This window comes from Oryctolagus cuniculus, chromosome 5 (genome assembly GCF_051225735.1).
Source record: "Oryctolagus cuniculus isolate XC-2025 breed Fujian yellow rabbit chromosome 5, ASM5122573v1, whole genome shotgun sequence".
NCBI classification, from domain to species: Eukaryota; Metazoa; Chordata; class Mammalia; order Lagomorpha; family Leporidae; genus Oryctolagus; species Oryctolagus cuniculus.
The window spans coordinates 33,837,033-33,855,275 of NC_142871.1; the positions used below are offsets into that span (position 1 = coordinate 33,837,033).

General features: G+C 45.3%; 1 protein-coding gene across 2 annotated transcripts in view; it reads left to right on the forward strand.

Annotated features, from left to right (window-relative positions):
- Positions 1 to 7,232: 7,232 nt before the first annotated feature.
- The window catches only part of ALDH8A1 (aldehyde dehydrogenase 8 family member A1), a 29,049-nt gene continuing 18,038 nt past the window's right edge, over positions 7,233 to 18,243 (forward strand). For both annotated transcript variants that reach the window (XR_016233714.1, XM_002714833.6), the window contains exons 1-4: positions 7,233 to 7,428; positions 11,820 to 11,967; positions 12,834 to 12,989; positions 15,836 to 15,985. Coding sequence is in view for 1 of the 2 variants with exons in the window: in XM_002714833.6 (XP_002714879.1) it covers positions 7,291 to 7,428; positions 11,820 to 11,967; positions 12,834 to 12,989; positions 15,836 to 15,985 (592 nt within the window). In the remaining variant the exon portion in view is untranslated. The remainder of the gene's footprint in view (positions 7,429 to 11,819; positions 11,968 to 12,833; positions 12,990 to 15,835; positions 15,986 to 18,243) is intronic.

An 18,243-nucleotide genomic window follows, 5' to 3' on the forward strand; every position in this document is an offset into this window, starting at 1 on the left:
GCAATTTTCCTAACAAAGAGTTGCCTCTAGGGTTAACCTGGGTTGGAAAGTACAGAATTGCATTTTCATTTGTTAGTGTTTTTTCTCACACTAATTTATGATAATATTTGAGCCTCTCTAGCGTGAGAGATGTTTTAGACTAGAAGTGTTTTTCTCCTATGAAAATGCAAATCAGTATTTTCGATTTTGTTAAAACACAATCATATTCACTTCAGATAATTTGGGGAATACAAAAAAATATAGGGAAGAATAAAGTTCACCCAGAGTTCCATTACCGCAAAATAACTGGCTTTTTTTTTTTTTTTGAGATTTAAAAGTATTTATTAGAATCAAGGACCTCCAGCCAGAGTGATGTGGAACGTGGCTTCCAAGAGAGGAAAACCCAAAGGGAACTGGTGGCAGCCGGCTTTAAGTACAATTTGGAAGAAAAAAAAAAAAAAAAACTTGAGGATTAGATTGGCATTCAGTTACCAGTCGGACAAAAAACATCAAAAGACCTCATTTACAGTTCTCTGTCCTGTCTAAGGGTGGGGTAGATAACTTGTTTTCACAATAAGCTGTGAGCTCTTAAGGAGCTCCCTTGCTATTCTCATGGTAAATTTGGAGATTCCAAAGGTAGGAGAGCAGGCTGTGTTCTTGCTAAATTTAAAATTTTGGGGAAGAAAGCAAGTATTTTACATCCCAAATTCCAGTGGAATCCCTTGACTTTTAACCCATCTGACTCCTTTCAGTATAGTGGGTTAAGGCACCGCCTGCGACACTAGCATCCCATATGGGGGCCCGTTCGTGTCCCCGCCACTCCACTTCAGACCCAGCTCCCTGCTAAAGCACCTGGGAAAGCAGCAGAAGATGGGCCAAGTACTTGGCCCCTGTCACCCACATCAGAGACCTGGATGAAACTCCTGGCTTCAGCCTGGCCCATTTTTGCGAGTGAACCAGCAGATGGTAGATCTATTTCTCTGTCTCTCCTTTTCTCTCTGTAACTCTCTTTCAAATAAATAAATTAAAAAAAACTCCCTTGCTTCCTTATTTAATTATGCACCTGCCATATTCCAGGCAAGTAAAAAACTGTGGAGCTCAGATTGTCCTCGGGCTGACAGTCCAGCGAGGGGAAAGGGTTTCCCAGGCCAGTGAAGTACAAGGAGTGATGTCGGGAATGACCCCCTAAAATCTACACCAAAATGTGGCCCCTTAAGGCTCCCCAGAAGCGCCATCTGGGATGCCACGTGTGCTACTGGAATTTGGGTGCTATACGATATCAGCTTATACTTATCAATAAATCCCCAATATTAATAAGCCTGAGAGGGTTCTTGCCTAATATTTAGAGAAGAATTTTAAATACCGGCACAGATAAACAAGGCAGCATGGTACATTTTAAGCTTTTATTTAGTAAGAAAGATGCATAGGAGAGTGAGAGCTTTATTTAAGAGAGAGAGAGAGGTAAATCTGGGTTCATACCAAGCACCAGGAACCAGCCACATGGAGGAGCATCTAGGCCAGGAAGCTGAGGGGAGTGGCCCGAAGGCCAAGAGCCCTGGAGGCTCAGGGCTACAGCAAGCCCCCTCCTGGCAAGAGGCCAGGGCCGAAGAGAAAGGCTGGACACACAGTGTCTGGCTTTTAACCAGCTTCCAAAGGGGTGTGGTTAATTAACAAGATTGGCTGGTGGGCACCCAGGTGTGGCCAGGTAGGGGCATGAGGTCACACAGGGGCGTGGCAAAGGCGTGGTCTTCCAGCTCACAAACCTAATCAATTTTAACCTGTATGCCTGCCTACTTTAGGAGGATTAACCACATGAACGCATCCAGGAAGAACATAGCTTGAAGACAAAGCAGGAGAAACAGGTGAGGAGGAACTTCTGTAAGTGCTGGTAAACCTTATATAAAATATTTATCTGTGTCAAAGAGATTCAGCTTGTCGATAACCTTCCCCTGCCAATTCGGGAAGATGGTATATGAGAAAGGAGGTCAAGTTTTCCATCGGCAAAATCATCCAGCTGGGCAGCGTTTGGTGTCCACTGGCAGAAAGCCTCACTGCCAACGACAGACCCTATCTAACTCTGATAAGAAGGTCACACTGGTTTGAGTGCCACAAGGCCATCAGAACTGGCACAAACCAGCAGGGCCCCACACTGAGGCGAGGGCGGGTCCAAAAGGAGAGAGGAGCCCAGCTAACCCCAGGACTGCTTGTGCTGGTCTTTCTTCCGATGCCCACTGCCCCATTTTGAAGTCTTTCTTTCCTTGACTAGGATGACCCCCAAGCCCAAAGGATTCGAAGATGTGTGCATTGCAGGAAAGAAAGCAGCCATCAGTTGGCTGCCAAGAACTCCAGCACTCAAGTGGACAGGTGGTTGAGGGCTTCCCAGCACTTGGCATGGAGACTTTTCTTTTTATTCAAAGGTGATTAAGAAATACAGTGCCGACCTGTGGAAAAGTGTGCAGTACAGGAAGAGTAGAATAGTGTTCTGAGCACATGGAAGCAAGACTTCTCTTTCAGGTTTTCTGCAGGAAGAAGTTTTCTTTGGATACCTGCTGTGTGGTGCCTGTAAGAATGTTGGCCATGTGGAGAAAACAGTTGGAATGGCTTAGGGGAGATTACATGGGAACCTACATCGTGACAGCTAAATTCATGTACTCATTGCAGACTTAATAGATTAAGCTTGAACAAAATGGGATTGGTGACAGAGAAAACCGACCTTGGAAACCCATTCTTAGAGTGCACAGAGGTGAGTCAGCAGACTCCAGGTCAGCTCGTGAAGAGAGAGCACCCTATTGTGCGCAAAGGTCACAGAGAGATTATAACTGCATGCTCTGTTAAACTTTTAAAATATTTAAAACAAACCTTTGAAGAAACGTCAGGGCTGTGACTCAGCAGGTTAAAGTCCCAGCCTGCAGCGCCGGCATCCCATATGGGTGCTGATTCGAGACCCGGCTGCTCCTGTTCCGATCCAGCTCTCTGCTGTGGCCTGGGAAAGCAGTAGAAGATGGCCCAAGTCCTTGGGCCCCTGTACCCATATGGAAGACCTGGAAGAAGCTCCTGGCTCCTGGATTCAGATTGGCTCAGCTCTGGCTGTTGTGTCCTTTGGGGAGTGAACCAGTGGATGGAAGACCTCTCTGTCTCTCTGGCTCTACCTCTCTCCATAGCTGTCTTTCAAAAAAAAATAAAATAAATTAAAAAAAAAAAAACACCAGAAATGATTAGCCAGCCTCCAGCAGTACTGCAGCACTGAATTCCTAAAGACAAAGGTATACAGGAGCAAAATAGCTCCGAGTACCTACGGGTAAAACTCTTAACTCCCAGGGATTTTAACACACAATACATTTTAAATGAATTTATGCAGCTAGGCTGCTGCTGAGAGAGGAGGCTAAGAATCCCAGCAGGCGAAAGAGTGCATGGGTGGCCGGTGCCGCGGCTCACTAGGCTAATCCTCCACCTTGCGGTGCCAGCACACCGTGTTCTAGTCCCGGTCGGGGTGTCAGATTCTGTCCCGGTTGCTCCTCTTCCAGGCCAGCTCTCTGCTGTGGCCAGGGAGTGCAGTGGAGGATGGCCCAGGTGCTTGGGCCCTGCATCCCATGGAAGACCAGGACAAGCACCTGGCTCCTGCCTTCGGATCAGCGCGGTGCGCCGGCCCCAGTGCGCTGGCCGCAGCGGCCATTGGAGGGTGAACCAACGGCAAAAGGAAAACCTCTCTGTCTCTCTCTCTCACTGTCCACTCTGCCTGTCAAAAAAAAAAAAAAAAAAAAAAAAAAAAAAAAAAAAAAAGAGTGCATGGGGAGGCAGGATGGAAAAATACTCAGATCATTCCAATTCAGGATTGGGGAGGTGGTGGTGCAGCAAGCATCGTTGGTTAGTGTCAGCAAAGACCTCCAGGACACAGCTGTCGTCAATGTATGACTGATGCCGCAGCAGACACGCACACCACTGGGGAACGCGGTGCTTCTCAGGGAGATGTGCGAAGGGGGCTTGTGCAGTCTGAGCCCGAGCAGGTAATTCTGAGGAGGGCTCCAGTGAGCCACCCTTTCTTCTGGCGTGAGTGTTGTCAGCAAGAGGGGTAATTGTGGGATTAGCGTCCAGGTTCATGTGAGAGAGGAATGGAAAGAAGTTGGAGTTACTCACGTTAGCCACAAGAGGGAGTGTGTAGCCGTTTTTCTGGTTTGCAAATGAGTGTTTTGGTCTGTACTGGCCGTAAGTACAGTGTTTCATTTTGTCAGGACCATGGAGTAATCTTGTCTGGTGACAGAGCTGAGAATTGTTAACCAGCAGAACATTGTGACATAGCCATGGATTCCCAGGCCAGCTCTTTGCTGTCAGAACTGCTTTTTCTCTCTCAGTGAAGCTATTCAAATATATAGAAGTAAATTTAACAACAACAAAAAAAAGTAAATTAACTGTATAGTTGTAAAGTATAATGTAAAACAAAAGAATGAAATAAGTGAATTGAAGTATACCTCCAAATATGACATAAAATATGAGGAAAGGAAATGTATTAAATTACTGATAGCCTGTGAGAGGAGTATATTATTTTGTTTATTATTCTGATAACACATAAAACAAGTTTTAAGAATGTTTAGGAGAGCCACTAAATAGAACGAATAAAAGTATTCATGTCAGTGCAAAAGACAAAAGTGAAAGACAAGAGAGACCTATTTTGTACAAAACAGTTAATCAAATGAAGACAAAAGATTGCAATTATTACAGTAAATGAAAATCTGTATTTTTCTCTTTAAAAGAGGGACGCAAGCTGCAAAACTAAAATTTACCAAAAAAAATGCCAATAATAGAAACACGATTGAAAGAAAAGGCACAAATGTGTGGAGGAATGAAAAAAAAATGATCAGTTAGTTGGATTCTACCTCATGCCAGGCAATTTTCATACAATAGTTCATTTCCTTACTTATTTTATATGTTTTCCCCAAGGTTGTGATTTCTTAAAAAAAAAAAAAAAATTGAGCAGCAGACAAACAGAGCTGCCATCCACTGATTGATTCCCCAAAGGCCTACAACAGCTAGTGTTGGGCCAGGGCCAGAGCAGGGAGCCTGGAACTAATCCAGGTCTCCACCTTTGTGGCAGTGATCTAACTACCAGAGCCATCACTGCTGCCCTCTAGGGTCTGTGCTGGCAGGAACCTGGAGTCAAGAACCAGCGCTGGTAATTGAACACAGGTACCCGGATATGGGTCACAGACATCTTAACCACTAGCCTGAATGTTTGCTCCCCAGACATGCTTTAAAATCAACCCATGCAATGTTTAAAAGTGAAAAATCAATAATTGAAACTATAAAACTGGTATTAAACAGATCAGGTACACCTAAAAGAAAAAATAAGTGATTTGAAACAGGATTTGAAACAGGATCAGGATCCTGTTACCCAGGATACAGGACACAGAGAGAAAGATATGAAGAGAATTCATGTTGATTAGAATGAGAAGCCTTGTAGAAAATTTAAAGTATGACAGAGTGGGAACAGAGAGAAGAGGTATACAACAATATTTAAAGTGTAAGTAGCTGAAAAATTTTCAGAACCAATCATGAAAGACGTGAATGTACAAGTAAAAGCAGCACAATATATTCCAAGTTTGGCAGATAAAAAGAAATCCGCATCTAATTACACGGCAATGAAAACTGCAGAATACCCATGGCTAACATCCTGAAATGGGTCAAGGAGAAAAGTCAAATCTCCTACAGAGGAACAGAAATTCACAACCAAAACAGAAAACAGAAGTAGCAGGGTTAAAGAAAAGGGTTAAAGTTTGTACCAAGATTAAGAGTTTGTTCACCCATGGACTCTTAAAAAAAATTAACAGCAGAAAATGCTACCCATCCAAAGCTCTATCTCACCCCCTTTGCTGCTCTGCCAAACTAGACTAGGTCATTTACATAAACTATTTATTGATTATGGTTCTTGAGGCTGCGAAGTCCGAGAGGAGGGTGCGGGCAGGTCAGCTGGCTGGTGAGGGCTCTGCACTTTGAAGATGGCACCCCTGGCTGCATCTGCACAGGGCTGGAGTGGCGCACAGAAGGCCTGGTTCCCTGAGGCCCTTTCATGAGGGCACGGACTGCATCCACGCAGCAGGACCCTCATGGCCCCTCATAGTTCACCTCCTAAATCCCCTGCTTCTTGATACCACGAGTGCATTGGGTGTTACATTTCAACACGAGTTGTGTAGGAACATAAGGAGCAAACAATAGCACCCTGTTTGGAAAAGAAAGGTTTCCCGGCTCCTGTGGCCCCGCCAGGCTCAATGAAGAAGTGGATTTATCATAAAGAGATAGATTCAGACACTGTTGAGTAGATTCCAGTGTTTTGGTGTAGAAAGTTAAGCCTGTGCCTGCACTGTTCACATCCTACAGGGGTGCCTATTCAAGACCTGGTCCAGACCCTGCTGCTCTACTTTCGATGCAGCTCTTGGCTAATGCACCTGGGAAAGCAGTAGAAGATGGCCCAAGTCCTCGTGCCCCTGCAGCCTCGTGGGAGACCCTGAAGAAGCTCCTGGCTCCTGGCTTTGCACCAGCCCAGCTCTGGCTTTTGAGGCCATTTGGGAAGTGAACCGGCGGGTGGAAGACCTCTCTCTCTGACTCTCCTTCTCTCTGCCTGTAACTGTAACTCTCAAATAAATAAGTAAATCTTAAAACACACACACACACAATTAGGGGGAGACGTAGTCCTAATGTTCTATAGCACAATAGGGCAGCTGTAGTAATTAATTATACATTTCAAAATAATTGGAAAAGATTTTGACAATTCTCATCACAAAGAAATGATAATATTTGAGATAGAAATGCAAATTACCCTGATTTGATCATTATATGATATATACATGTGTTGAATTATAATACTTTATCCAACAAGTAAGTGCACGTGTTGTATAGCAATTAAAGTATAAAAATTAAAGAGGGAAGCAATGATATTTGCTTCATATAAGATTGTTTTGTGGAGCAAATGAGTAAACTAATGAAAAGGACTTGCCTCAAGGCCTGGTATTTGATCAGTATTTGAGCAATAAAATCATGCACACAGAAGCCTTTTGAAGAGTCTAAGGGGCTGTGTGCTATAAGTGGGTGTCAGTTCAGCACCTTATTGCTTATTTTCCATAAAGTCTTGGAAGCCTGACGCATATTTGAGGGCTCCCTTGGTTCTGAGTTTGGAGACTGGGAAACTGAGAGTGGCAGGTCTCCTCCCACTTCCACTGAGTGACAAACAAGGATATAAAGACCAGAAGAGAGGAGAGGAACTCAGAAGTGGGGGCAGCTGGGTGACTGAGGGGAAAGGGGAAGGCAGAGTTTTTCCTTACGATGGCTGCGACAGAGGCACCTTTGGTACTGGAAAACTTCATAGGCGGAACATTTGTACCTTGCAAGTCTTACATAGATTCTTATGACCCATCGACTGGAGAGGTGTATTGCAAAGTACCCAACAGTGGCAAAGAAGAGGTGAGTATATTCCCTCAGAGGCAACCGAATTTAATATTTAAGACACTGGAATATTGTGGGGAAACTAATTTCTGAAGGCAAAGGGAGGTGGAGGAAGGTCCAGAATTGTTAAACATCAACAGAAGGAAGACTGTGGTTCTACGAAAGTTCGTCGTGTAACCGGGTATAGGTGGTAGACCAAATGTTGGGCTATTCTGCCCGAAAGAAAGTTGATTTTCTAACCAGCCTAACACAAGTCTGGATATGTAGTTTTCTTTCTTTTTTTTTTTTTGGGGGGGGGGGCGGGGGCAATCCTGACATTCCCTGATAGAAGTAACACAGTTCTCTAAAAAGAAAACAGACTAAAAACCCCTAGGGCTTAGTTGTAGATTGTTCTCTAATGATTCCTCATGTTTTCAAAATATCTAGTAAAATAAAATCAGTCATTTGAGTGACAAAACTCAAAATCAAATTCCCATAGGTTTTGGGATTTATATTTAACAGCATATTTTTCTTACTCAAAGTGCTTAATGGTAATGGAGAATTAATTTTATTTGGGGAATTTTGTCAAATACTTGAAATAGTTTTGATTAGTTCTCCTTTGTTGCGCAGAGCATGCAAATATAACAGGGACAGTCAGCACAGCTGATGTAGGTATTGTCATCTAATGTCTACTGGGTTCAATTTAGTCTTTTTAAGGCACAAAAAAAAATTATTTAAAATGTAATTGTAGCCATCATATGTAAATATATATTATAAGCAAAGTTTCCATAAGAATAGTTTTTTTCTGGATGGTTAATATTTCAGGCCTGTCTTGCATTAAAAAAAAAAAACCTTTAGACTTTGGGTTAAAGTTTGCAAACATTGCTTAATTCATTGGTTAAACTGTAAACCTGCAATTTTGTTTGCTTCACATGACCTAAAATGTGGAAAATCCAGCTTTGCATATTTCATTTCTCCATACCCCAGAATGTCTTCCAAAGTGAGGTAAGAAATGATGAATCTGGCAGATTCCAGAGAAATCTTGTCTGCACCCACAGCATCATGCCTTTGCAGGTTACAGGATGAGTTCGGATGCACCTGCTAACGCAGTCAGAGGTGCTGCCCACTGCCCGCAATCCAACTCGCTGAGAGCCTATCGTGTCCCATTAATTAGTTCCAGTTTTGATCACCAAACCACATGGCCAACTGTCCAAAAAGTCACTTGCGAAGAAATGGCTGCTGGTGCTAACAGGAACTGCCACTTACTCCGCGCTGGTGAGGCGCTTCACATTCAGCTCACTGAGCCTTCAACAGGGCTTATCCTGAGTTTCAGCTATAGCAACCTAGAAATTAGACTTTGTCACCATGCTGACTTTACAGAGGACGGTGTGCTAACTCTTTCATCTCTGATGCCCGGATCGACGGGCATGCATGCACACAGGTGTGTGTGTGTGTGTGTGTGTGTGTGTTTTGGCACATTTGCATTACAGCATTGCAATCATAAGCACAACTTCGAGTCAGCCTGCCTGGCTTCAAAGCCCAGCTTTCACAGCTTGGTGTCTGTGACCTTGAGTTAGAGCTGAAGCTCTTTGTGTCTCAGTCTCCTCATCTATAAAATGGGGGTGATAATTGTAACACCTAATTCACAGTGCTCTGGGGATGAAACAGACTAACACATGTGAGGCCTCTGGTGCCTGGCATATAATAAATGCTTAGAGAATATTAGCTTATACTAGTATTATTGTATATAGTAGATTTATATATATATATGTGTGTGTGTATATATATATATATACTCTATACAGACCAAGACACATAACCGAAAACAACTTAGGGGAGGTGAATGGACTTGAATTTCCCAAGTAGCACAAGGGTCCTACACATACGTTGACGGTGGTAGGAATGAACGCTCCTCTTGCTGGCTGCAGGGGGGCTCCCCATGGCTGCAGCTCACAGTGGGATCACCAAAGCCCCCATCTCTTCCCACATCCTGGCTGTGAAGCCGAGTTTCTGGTTTGCAGGTGAAGCCACTGTGTCTCCAGGAATTTCTAATTAAGATGAGCGTCATCTTACACCTTACTTCAGCTCGGCTGAACGTGGCTTTGGTCCATGAGGAGGAAAACAAGGAGCTGTGTGGGTCTGGCCTCACGTGAGAGGGCCAGCAGGGACTCAGGGGCTGGGTGCTGTCAGAGCAGGCGACTGGAGAAGGCTGCAGGGGGCTGCCCCAGGGCGCGTGGAAAAGCAGCGCGCGCCTGAGCCTGGCCCAGCGGTGCAAGAGAGATGCGAGTGACTGTCTACTCTGGGCGCACGTGGCAGACTTGGCAGGGATGAGCCACCTCTGGGAAACCATTGCTTAGCCACCGCCAGAGAGAGGAGAAAGCCGACACTGGGAAAATTCACTGTGCCTGCGTCACATCTGGGCAGTGAGTTGGCCCTGCCCATGGCTCTCCAGGTATTGAGTATTGTTGCCTGTTGCAAGCAGCTCCAAAACTAGGCCTCCAGGATTTGTGCTCAGCCACCACCGACCCCTCTTCCCCCTCTTCTCCCAGAGGCCTCTTTGATTAGGTGGAGCTCGGCAGGGGCCAAGGATGTGGTTCTGTCATAACAGGTGAACCACTCCTCTCAAGGGCCAAGAGCTCTGGGTTTGAATCCTGATTCTGACGCTGATTATCTGCGTGACTCAGGAGAGTGACTTAAGTTTCTTGGGCCCCAGTTGCACTATCTGTAAAATGAGCATAGCCAACGGCTGTTAACAATAATTGAATGGAAAAATAACCATTGCAGCCACATACATCTTAATTACAAATCATTAAAACTACAGTAGTTTAGCATTCATTTTTTTTTAACTGGCAGAGTTAGTGAGAGAGAGAGAGAGAGAGACAGAAAGAAAGGTCTTCCTTTTCCATTGGTTCACCCCCAAATGGCCGCTATGGCCGGCGCACTGCGCCTATCCGAAGCCAGGAGCCAGGTGCTTCCTCCTGGTCTCCCAAGCGGGTGCAGGGCCCAAGGACTTGGGACATCCTTCACTGCCCTCCCGGGCCACAGCAGAGAGCTGGACTGGAAGAGGAGCAACTGGGACAGAATCCGGCGCCCCAACCAGGACTAGAACCTGGGGTGCTGGCGCTGCAGGTGGAGGATTAGCCTAGTGAGCTGCGGTGCTGGTCTAGTTTAGCATTCTTAACCATTGGTTTGAAAAAGGTATAAGACAAAGTTTTGCAAAACTGTATTTGCAGTAATACTGAAACACACATGCATTTCTTTCTTCTTTCTTTTTGTTTGCATTTTAAAGTTTAGCTCCCACATATTAGGGAGAACATGCGAGATTTGTCTTATTGGATCCAGCTGATTGTCTATATTCCCACTAGAGTCTTTTGCTTTTTACTTTTTAAACTTCTTATTTGGTGAAGTATTGAGAAATTTTAAAATTAAGCAATTTTATAATGTTATCTCAAAAACTGAAAAGGGAGAAAGAGTGGGAGGGAAGGGGAATGGAGGGAGAAAGAGATAAAATCATTAAGTTCTTAGAATTCTATCTACAAATCACATTGAATCTGTTAAAAACTAATTAAAAATTAAAATTAAAAAATATATAATCATTATGTGGAAAAAGATAACACAGTAACACTCTCAATACAGAATTTTAAAAGGTATGAAATTAAATAAGATATTTTGCATTTTCTCTTATATATAAAAATTAGATGATAAATATTGAATCAGATTTGTCATCCAAATGGGTAAATGTCCTCTCTCCTACAATATTCAAAAATGACTGTCTGGAAGTAGTGAAAATGCATAGCCATTAAGATCCAAACAGTTGTTTTTCTGTTTGTCTGACTGCCACGTTCTAGGTACCTTTGCTGAAACAGAGTGCTTCTCTGTGTTGTTGTGTATTAGCTTTTTGTTAATTGAACAAAATAGCCGAGGCAGGCTACTGTATAAAGGAGAGAGGCTTACTCTGGCTCATGCTTCTGGATGTGCAGAGATGAGGGCCCCCATCGGGCCATGGCCTGGCTGCCAGGGTCCTGAGGCGGGGCAGGCAGCACAGGGTGGGAGACAGGAGCTCCTGGGGCTGTGTGGCTTCTCTGAATGCTGGGCTCCACCCTCTCGACCTAATCTGCTCTAACCACTTCTCTACAAAGCCCCCCCCCCCCCCAGATTCCCTCTCCCCCTCTTAATAGCATGCACATAACCTCAGGGCTACAGCACTCCTGCCCTAGCCTGGGGAGGGCCCGTGCCCTGCAAACCGCAGCACCCTCTTTGGCCATGGGCGTACACATCTGTGTCTTCTACTGTGTGGGGATCTCAGCTCGGGGCCATGCTGAATAACTGCAATCAGGCAGAAAAAATCTTCAGGTGTGTAGGGACCTGTGGCTTCCGGATTCCTCCGGCCCTTCAAGAAGCAGCAGCACTCCCTCTCTTTGCTCCTCTAGATCGAGGCCGCCGTGGAGGCTGCGAGAGGGGCCTTTCCTGGCTGGTCCTCCCGGAGTCCACAGGAGCGCGCTAGGGTGCTGAACCAGGTGGCGGATTTGCTGGAGCAGTCCCTGGAGGAGCTGGCGCGGGCGGAATCCAGAGACCAAGGTGAGAGCCCTGTGCGCGCGATCTTTCTCTAGCAGAGCCGGGCTTGGTGCAGGTGCCTTCTCAGGCGACGCTTACAAAAGCTGTGACACAGCAGGCAGCTGCCGGCCCTACCCGGCCTCCTTCCACTCGATCAGGTGCGCTCTCGCCTCTTCAGCGCCCTAGATGGGACGCAGGACCCCTCAGCGCGTGCCCTGAGCTCAGCTCATTTCAGTCTCCTCCTGGGAGCTGGGACGCGCGTGGCAGCTGAGGGGCGAGCAGGAGGAGCGCAGCTGTGTGCCTGGAGGACACGCAGTACACACCACGTGTCTGTAAAGTGGTGTGTGTGTGTGTGTGTGTGTGAGAGAGAGAGAGAGAGAGAGAGAGAGACAGATGGGCAAATCCAGCCAGTATTTCCCCCCTCTGTCGCATGCCCGAAGCCTGGTGACTGTGTCGGTGACGCGGTAGCATCGGCAAATTCGTGGTGAATTCTATGAAGCGCTCACTCCACCAAGCGAAGATTATTGTCCTTAGGTTGGAACCCCGGCCCCCTTTTTTAGAAAGATTTATTGATCTGAAAGCGGAGTGGACAAGAGGTGGAGACAGAGAGCTCTCTCATCTGCTAGTTTACTTCCCAGATGGCCGCAGCGGCCCGAGCTAGGCCAGGCGGAAGCCAGGGGATTCCTATAACTTCATAGACATTACTATCTATTCTTGTAAATGCCATTATATTTTATATGAGTTTATATAAATGTATGTTATTATATGTTATACATGATCAGTGTGTGTGTGTGATGCAGGCTGGCCCGGGCTACACTGGGGTACGTGTGGCAGAAAGCAGGTGGACGGAGGTGAAATACACCCACAATAATGGGGCCGCCTTCTTCCAGGGAAAACCGTCACCTTGGCTAGAACCATGGACATTCCACGGTCGGTGCAGAACTTCCGGTTCTTCGCCTCCTCTAGCCTGCACCACACCGCCGAGTGCACGCACATGGACCACGTGGACTGCCTGCACTACACCGTGCGCACCCCGGTGGGCATCGGTAGGTGCAGATAGACGGAGATTCTACGGAATGGAGCTCCAGGAGCAGACGAAGGACAGGGAAGGAGCCGAGTTTTTCTGCTTTAACTGAGGCTTTGTCAGCCTCAAATGCCTGTTTGTCTTCTTTGGGTCACATTCCCTATTTACTCCTAGAGCATGATCTTGGAAGATCATGCGCAGAGTACATTCATTCCAGGACGTTTTTCCTACTTTGAGAGTGCTTCAAAAATTTCATGGAAAAATGGTATTACCACATAAGCTTATTTTGAGTCAAAAAGTGCTGACATCCATGCATTGTTTTTTTCATAGTATACATTTTCCATGAACTTTTTGAAGACCCCTTGAATTCATGGGTTTCAAATTTTGGGACATATTGAATGTATATGTTAATTCCATTTTCTACACACATTTTGAAGCACTCTTATATAATTAAAAAATAATCTATTTCCAGAGAGTGTAGTGGTTGTTTCTATGTGCTTATCTGAAAAGATGGAATAAAAGTTCAATCATAGTTATATATACATTGATATGAATTAAATAAATTAGTAAGTGTAGGGCCTTAAAGTAATGCCAGGCACATGGTAAATATGGCTCGACAGAATGATTCACTTCCCTTAGTCATTTGTCTCTTTGGGGAAACTGATAAATATATATGCAATGACTAGAACTGTCCACTTGATGTCACTGTTTGCCCTGATAAGAAACAATCAGCCTGCTCTTGCTTGTTACTTCTTGTGAATGTTAAGTTAAAAGGGAGGAAAATGAGACATTTTATTGCATGGATTCTTTGAGCTCTTCGGAAATCATATTTTCAAGAACATTAGAGAAACCTCTAACTTCTGTCTGAAAAAGTATGCTGATTTGTTATGCCACAAAAATCCTCTAATCTCCCCTGAAGAACAGTTTTTTTCAATGGGAAATTAGTAATCTAAATTATATACTTATTTTCATAGCACAGGCTTGAGGGCAGAGTATCAAATGAGCCAAATCCATTTCCTTGTTCATAAGGTAGATTTTATATTTGTGTGTTTTATGATTGGAAACCCGGGCAGTTTCAGACGATTGCAGGGAGTCACACTCTAGATGCTGGTAACCCTGACAGGTGGGAGTCGACAGAGGATTGCTACTTGAAAATCTTCTGGGGCTGGGCATTGTGATGCAGTGGGCTGAGCCACCCTTGGGGCACTCGCATCCCTTATCTGAGTGCCTGGGAGAGAGTCCCACCTCTGCTTCTGCTCCAGCCTCCTGCTAATGCACCCACATTAATCTTCTAAAAAAAAATGTTTACTGGGACAGGCATTGTGGCACAGTGGGTTAAGCCACCATGTGGGATGCCCACATCCTGTGTTAGAGTGCCTGGGATTGAATCCCACCTCTGCCTTCCAGTCCGGCTTCCTGCTCGCTAATGCACCCTAGCAGGCTGCGGGTGATGGCTCAAGTACTTGGGCCCCTGCCACCCACAGGAGACATGTGGATGGAGTTCCAGGTTTCTGGTTTTGGTCTGACCAGAAATCTGGGGAGTGAATCAGTGGGTGGAAGATCTCTTTCTCTCTCCTCTCTCTCTGTTACTCTGCCTTTCAAAGAAATAAAAGTAAATTTAAACATCTTTGAAGAAAATCTTCTGAGTAGTCTAGGTGGACAGCACAGTGTGGACATCAGAACTCTCTGGCCTTGTGGAGAGGAGAGCCCTACCAGGAACGTGCAGAACATTTGTGCTCCCATTTTACGACTTATCCTGTATAGCTAGGAATTTTATGTCCCAATTCACAAAAGATTAGAAACAGGTGGAGAAACTTGATAGAAGAAATAGCAGCTGGACAGCGTAATAAGGTGGAGGGATACATCTTTCATTAGTTTATTATTTTTAAAGATTTAATTATTTATTTGAAAGGCAAAGTCAGAGAGAGAGAGGGAGAGAGAGAGAATATTCCATCCACTGGTTCACTCCCCAAATAGCTGCAAAGGCCAGGGCTGGGCCAGACTGAAGCCAAGAGCCAGGGGCCTCATCTGGATCTCCCACATGAGTGCAGGAGTCCAAGGATTTGGGCCATCTGCTGCTGCTTTCCTAGGCCATTAGCAGGGAGCTGGATGGGAAGTAGAGCATTCGGGACTCGAAGAGGCACCTGAATGGGATGCCAGTGCCTCAGGCGGTGGCTTAACCTGTTATGTTGTGATGTTGGCCCCGATACATTTTTTATTTTACTTTATTTTTTGATATGCTTTTTAAACAGCAAAATTCAGCTAATGAATCTCAAAATGTATCACATCCTGGAACGGAATAGTGAGGGACCTTTTAGTCCTGGACCTTACGTTGTGCTGTTCATGGTTATAATTGTAAGCCATCTAAAAATGAGTGAATTGTGTTGATATTACTGTGCTTTAAAAAGTACAGTTGTGCAAATATGTTTTTAAAGATTTCTGTTTATTGCAAAGAGAAAGAAAGATAGGGGTTAGGTTGGAGGAGAAAGGAATCTCCTATCTGCTGGCTCACCCCCTCAAATGCCCACAAAGGCCAGGGACGGTCCATGCTGAAGCCAGAAGCTAGACACGCAATCTGGGTGGGAAGGACCCAAGAAATCAGGCTTTGCTGACTCCCAGGGTGGGCATTAGCAGAAAGCTAGAATTAGAAGCAAAGCTAGGATTTGAACCGGGGCATTCTGACATGGGATGAAGGCAACCCAATGCTGAATTAACCGCTGAACCCAGTACCCACTCCATTTATAATGTTTTTTAGAAGTTACCTACAAATGCAACTTGAAAAGGTACTGCATTAATAGCCCCTTGGGCCTGTCTGCCTCCGAGGGGCGTGGCTTCCTGGACAACGCTTCTTCTGTTCTCAACCCTCAGCTGGTCTCATCAGTCCTTGGAATTTGCCGCTCTACCTGCTGACCTGGAAGATAGCCCCGGCCATTGCTGCCGGGAACACGGTGATAGCCAAGCCCAGCGAGCTGACATCCGTGACTGCCTGGATGCTGTGCAGACTTCTGAACAAAGCAGGTAACGGCGGGTGTGGGGTGAGGGGGACACAGGGTTTTAGCAGAGTTGCATCAAATAGAAACCTTCTGTACAGTAGTGAAGCGGCTTCCAGGGGCATTGCTGGGTGTGGACGCCTTGATCCTTTTTTTTTTTTTTTTTTTTTTTTAAGATTTATTTATTTATGTTGGCGCCGCGGCTAAATAGGCTAATCCTCCGCCTGTGGCACCGGCACACCGGGTTCTAGTCCCGGTTGGGGCGCCGGATTCTGTCCTGGTTGCCCCTCTTCCAGGTCAGCTCTCTGCTGTGGCCAGGGAGTGCAGTGGAGGATGGCCCAAGTGCTTGGGCCCTGCACCTGCATGGGAGACCAGGAGAAGCACCTGGCTCCTGGCTTCGGATCAGCGCGGTGCGCCAGCCGCGGCGGCCATTGGAGGGTGAACCAACGGCAAAGGGAGACCTTTCTCTGTCTCTATCTCTCTCACTGTCCACTCTGCCTGTCAAAAAAAAAAAAAAAGATTTATTTATTTATTTGAAAGCAGAGTTACACAGAGAGAGAAGGAGAAACACAGATTGAGAGAAAGTTGCGCTGATCCGAAGCCAGGAATCAGGAGCTTCTTCCAGGTCTCCCATGTGGGTACAGGGATCCCAAGGACTTGGACCATCATCTACTGATTTCCCAGGCCTTAGCAGAGAGCCGGATTGGAAGTGGAGCAGCCGGGTCTTGAACCAGCGCCCATATGGGAAGCTGGCACTGTAGGTAGCAGCCTTACCCGCCACACCACAGCGCCGGCCACTCCTTGATCCACTTTTAAGAAGTCTCCTTCACCCACAGTGTCCTCTCACTGCTTCCTCCCCTCAGTGCCAAGACAGAGCTACTGCAGGATTGTCCCGGACCCCTGGGGAGTTGACTGGCAGCCCCGTGAGAGCAGAGCTGTAGCATAGAAGTGTCTGGGTCATACCACAACATGTAGCCTGCCCCAGGTAGCATCTTCAATAGTCAAGCTCACCGGCTGTCTAAACCACAGGTTAATCTCAATGTAATAACAATATTGCCAGGTGCTCCTACGGTTTCTGTGGCTGTAGAATACCTAGGAGACACAGCCCATTTTTTTTTTAACTTTTATTTAATGAATATAAATTTCCAAAGTACAGCTTATGGATTACAAAGGCTTCCCCCCCATCACGTCCCTCCCACCCCCAACCCTCCCCTTTCCCACTCCCTCTCCCCTTCCATTCACATCAAGATTCATTTTCGATTCTCTTTATATACAGAAGATCAGTTTAGCATACATTAAGTAAAGATTTCAACTGTTTGCTTCCACACAGAAACATAAAGTGAAAAATAATCAATGATTTTTTAAATGATGATGAAATCAGATCAGACCTATTGTCATGTTTAATCCCAGTGAGAGTCAAGTTGGGAATTAATAATTTCTTTCTTTCTTTTTTTTTTTTTTTTTACAGAAGATCAGTTTAGTATACATTAAGTAAAGATTTCAACAGTTTGCACCCCCATAGAAACACAAAGTGAAATATACTGTTTGAGTACTCGTTATAGCATTAAATCTCAATGTACAGCACATTAAGGACAGAGATCCTACATGAGGAGTAAGTGCACAGTGACTCCTGTTGTTGACTTTACAAATTGACACTCCTGTTTATGGCATTAGTAATCTCCCTATGCACCAGTCATGAGTTTCCAAGGCTATGGAAGCCTTTTGAGTTCTCTGACTCTTATCTTGCTTAGACAAGGTCATAGTCAAAGTGGAGGTTCTCTCCTCCCTTCAGAGAAAGGTACCTCCTTCTTTGAAGACCTGTTCTTTCCACTGGGAACTCACTCACAGAGATCTTTCATTTAGGTGGTTGTGTTTTTTTTTTTTTTTTTTTTTTTTGCCAGAGTGTCTTGGCTTTCCATGCCTGAAATACTCTCATGGGCTTTTCAGCCAGATCGGAGTGCCTTTAGGGTTGATTCTGAGGCCAGAGTGCTGTTTAGGACATCTGCCATTCTATGAGTCTGCTGAGTATCTCGCTTCCCATGTTGGATCACTCTCCCCTTTATTTATTCTATCAGTTAGTGTTAGCAGGTACTAGACTTGTTTATGTGCTCCCTTTGACTCTTAGTCCTTTCATTATGATCAATTGTGAACTGAAATTGGTCACTTGGACTAGTGAGATGGCGTTGGTACATGCCACCTTGATGGGATTGAATTGGAGTCCCCTGGTATGTTTCTAACTCTACCATTTGGGGCAAGTCAGCTTGAGCATGTCCCAAATTGTACATC